This window comes from Haliaeetus leucocephalus, unplaced genomic scaffold (genome assembly GCF_000737465.1).
Source record: "Haliaeetus leucocephalus isolate CR32 unplaced genomic scaffold, Haliaeetus_leucocephalus-4.0 Scaffold188, whole genome shotgun sequence".
Taxonomy (NCBI): domain Eukaryota; kingdom Metazoa; phylum Chordata; class Aves; order Accipitriformes; family Accipitridae; genus Haliaeetus; species Haliaeetus leucocephalus.
In genome coordinates this window covers 430,516-434,165 of record NW_010972624.1, presented here as the reverse complement: position 1 = coordinate 434,165, position 3,650 = coordinate 430,516, and the positions used below count along the sequence as shown (strand labels likewise).

Here is a 3,650-nt window from a genome sequence, read left to right as displayed (position 1 = left end):
GACGCGAGCGGGACACCCGTGGGAGGTGGGGACGGACGGACATGGGGCGCCGGCGGGGCACACATGGGATGCGGGGACACGCAGGGGACACGCAGGGAGAGGACGTGGGAGGTGGGGACACACGCGGGAGGCATAGGGGGCACATGGGGGGGCACAGAGGGAACGCGCAGGGAGACGGGGGGGCAGACGTGGGACGTGGGGACGCACGCGGGAGGCATAGAGGGTACACATGGGATGTGGGAGACACGGGACGCACGCAGGACACACAGGGGTCACAAGGGACGTGGGGACACGCAGGGGTCAAGTAGGAGAGGGCACAGGAGACAGGCGGGACACAAGACGGCACGGGGGACACGCACGGGGACATTCAGGAGAGAGGGGACACTGGAGCCGTGGGACACACCGTGGGGACACGTAGGAGCCGCTCCTGGGACACACAGGACCCAGGCAGGGGACAGCGAGGGGGTGCCGAGGCAGAGGCTGAGGTGCCACCACCGCGGGGACAGTGCCGTGACAAGCCTGGCGAGCCCCAGCCGCGCACCCCACGACCACCCGGGAGCCGCGGGCCACCCCGCAGCGCAGGAAGCCAGGGTGGGTGGCCGCGTCCCGGCCATCGCGGTGACCTTCGGAGCAGGGAAGGCGCGCTGAGGTCTCCCCACGTGGTGTGAGATGCAGCCCCGGCACGTGACGTAGAGCCGGTCCCCGGCCACCCCACAGAGTAGCACCCACGGTTTTGGGGACAGGCTACGTGACAAACCCAGCGGGGTCTTTGGGGATGCTCCAGCCTTGCTCCGGGGGCAGCGAAGCCACCCCCCAAGGGTGACCTTGGCCTTTCCACTGCACGAGCTGCATGGCCGTGGTGGCACTGCCCTGCCAGTGTGGGAGGTGGGGCCCCCGGCCCCCCAAAAGAGCATCCTGCAAACCAGAGCCTGATCCTGCAGGGTGCCAGGCACCCGTGGGTGCCTCGCAGGGGGGCACCCAGCAGCCGTTGGCCCCCACACGATTCCCCCAAACTAACAGGAGTCGGCCCTCATTACTGCACTTAAAGGCGACTGTGACCCAGGGGACCCCATCACCAGCTCGTCGCCTGTCCTGTCACCCGGGGGGGTTATGCCTCAGTTTCCCCCACCCGCGCCCCGCGCTCACGCGTGGACAGGCTGAGTATCGGCGGGGCGGCAACGCACCCAGCGGCGCCGCTGGTGTAGTGGTATCATGCAAGATTCCCATTCTTGCGACCCGGGTTCGATTCCCGGGCGGCGCAAGTCCCTTTTTGGGCTTCCTCCTTTTTTTTTAATTTCCCTGCCCCCCCGTGGGTGGTTCCACCCACGGCGCGTGGGGGCGGATCCCCGTGGGGACGGCTGGGAGTTGTAGTCCCCGCGCTACGGCCACCGCCCGCTCCAGCCATGCAAGCGCCGGCGGCGGCGGAGCGCAACAAGGGCCCGATCCTGGAGGTACTGCGGCGGTACGTGGGATCCGGCACCCACGCGGGATCCGGCGTCTTGAGGGTGCTAGAGGTGGGGGCGGGTGCGGGACTCCACGCCGCGCACTTTGCCCGGGCGCTGCCGCAGACCCGCTGGCAGCCCTCCGACATCGAGCCCCGGGCGCTGCGCAGGTGAGGGGGGAGCACGGCGTGGGGGGTGGGGGGTCCCTGGGGGGGCACAGCCCGCAGCCCCTTCCCCTGCCGACGCACCCACGGCCGGAGTGCCCGGGCTCCCCGGCTCGGTGCCGTATTTTATTCCAGGAAAGACCCAATAGCCAACTCTCAGATGCCTCGGACTCCCCAGCTTGATGCTTACTTTCTTCCAGAAAAGACCCAATATTGAACTCTCCGACAGCCCAGGCTCCCCTGCTTGATGCTTTATTTTTTCCAGGAAAAACACAGAATTCAACTCTTGGACAGCCCAGGCTCCCCAAGACAGCACTTGCTATATTTTTCCCAGAAAATCCCCAATATCCAACTCTCAAACAGCCCAGGCTCCCCAGCTCAGTACTTTATTTTTCCCAGAAAAGCCCCAATATTTAACCCTCCACCACCCCACCCCGTTACAGAGCGATTCCTGCCTGCAAAGCGCCCAACCGTGCACTGCTGAGCGGTGGTCACCCTCCGGTTACCCACGCGCAGCCGGGATGCTCCGCGGTGATGCCAGGACCAATGCCCAGCTCACCGGGATGCGGGCGGTGACTCCCACCCGTGCCGTGGGTAGCTCACACCCCGCTCCCGGCATCACACTGCCCCGGCAAGCCGCGTCGGGCCGTGTTTATTTGCTCTGCGTCTGTGTGGGGGGGGTTTGGCTGTGGCCAAATGCCCATTCCTGGCATTTCAGCGCCAGGCTCGGAGGGCTCGGTTTCCATTCAGGAAACAAAAATAATCCCCAGCTCTGCAGTGAGGGGAGGAATTCCCTCCCGAAAATAAAATAAACCCGGTGGGGAGGTGCCAAAATCGGCGCCTGTCCGGGGGGGTTGCAGCCAGCATCTTTCTCACCCGTCACCTCTCCGGCAGCGGCACCCAGCACGCACCACCCTGGTTGAAAATAATCCCTGGGCTGGGGCCGGGAGTCTGCGGTCCCCTGCTCTGCCACCTCGGGCACTGAGACCTGGCTGGTGAATGCGCCAAAAAGGGTATAAACCACACCAAAATCACACGGTACCGGCAGCGTGCAGGCAGCCTGGGTGCAGGGGTGCAGGCAGCGCTGCGGGCAGCCCGGGCACGTGGGTGCAGGCAGCCCGAGCACGTGGGTGCTGGCAACAACGCTGCGGGCAAGGCGGGCGTGTGGGTGCAGGCAGCGTGCGGGCAGCCTGAGCACGTGGGTGCAGGCAGCGTGCAGGCAGCCTGAGCACGTGGGTGCAGGCAGCATGCAGGCAGGCAGCTGGGAGGGCAGCGTGCTCTGGCTGCCCTGCTGAGAGGCAACAGTGAATTGGGATTTTTTTTTTTAGGCGCTGGGCTCTCTCGGTCCATGTGCCACAGGTTCTCTGGCAGCTGCCTGTTGTAAAGCAAAGAGCTCGGCGATACCAGACCCCTGGCCCTGTGCAGCCCCCCTCCAGGCTGTGTTGCAAGCACAACCTTATTATTAGACATCAGAGATTCCACCTGGGAGATGCTGGTGGCAGCCAGCACGGGCAGGTTTCAGGTCTGCCTGCAGCGGGAGCTGGTGGGGGGGCTCTGTGGGGGGGTGGGGGGGTGCAGGCGATGCCCCAGCTTGGGGTTGATGTGGGGTTTGGTGCCCACAGCATCGCTGCCTATGCGGAGGCCATGCAGGTGCCCAACATGCTGCCCCCCATCCTGCTGGACGTCTCGCAGGGCTGGGAGACGTGGGGGGGCACCCAACCCGCCACCCTCGACCTCCTCGTCAGCATCAACATGATGCACATCGCGGAGCTGCGTTGCACCGAGGTGAGCGGGGCAGGGCTGGAGCTACGCCAGCCCTCGCCAGGTCCCCGTCCCCTGGTCTGGGGGTCCCAGGGCCGAGGAGGGGGCTCCCGGGGGGTGTCCCCCAGCTCCCTGGCCTGGTCCCCACCTCTCTCTTTCCCCAGGGCCTGTTCAAGGGTGCTGGGGTGCTGCTGAAGCCTGGAGGAGTGCTCTTCACCTACGGGGTACGTGCTGCTCGGTCGCACACCCGTCGGTGCAGGAGCATCCCGATGGGTGCGGGGTG

At 66.0% G+C, this 3,650-nt stretch overlaps 2 protein-coding genes and 1 non-coding gene across 3 annotated transcripts in view; 2 read left to right on the top strand and 1 right to left on the bottom strand.

The window, feature by feature from the left end:
- FAM195A (family with sequence similarity 195, member A) overlaps positions 1 to 1,227 on the bottom strand; it is a 4,496-nt gene extending 3,269 nt beyond the window's left edge. Inside the window, exons 1-2 of the mRNA XM_010565259.1 lie at positions 1,185 to 1,227; positions 542 to 623 (exon numbers count right to left, since the gene is read on the bottom strand). Of these exons, the coding sequence (XP_010563561.1) occupies positions 542 to 623; positions 1,185 to 1,227 (125 nt within the window). The remainder of the gene's footprint in view (positions 1 to 541; positions 624 to 1,184) is intronic.
- Positions 1,191 to 1,261, top strand: TRNAG-CCC. The gene has a single exon. It is a non-coding gene; the product is annotated as a tRNA-Gly (tRNA).
- A 142-nt stretch (positions 1,262 to 1,403) lies between these two features.
- LOC104830384 (chromosome unknown open reading frame, human C16orf13) overlaps positions 1,404 to 3,650 on the top strand; it is a 3,150-nt gene continuing 903 nt past the window's right edge. The window contains exons 1-3 of the mRNA XM_010565235.1: positions 1,404 to 1,612; positions 3,229 to 3,391; positions 3,532 to 3,591. Coding sequence (XP_010563537.1) covers positions 1,404 to 1,612; positions 3,229 to 3,391; positions 3,532 to 3,591 — 432 coding nt within the window. The remainder of the gene's footprint in view (positions 1,613 to 3,228; positions 3,392 to 3,531; positions 3,592 to 3,650) is intronic.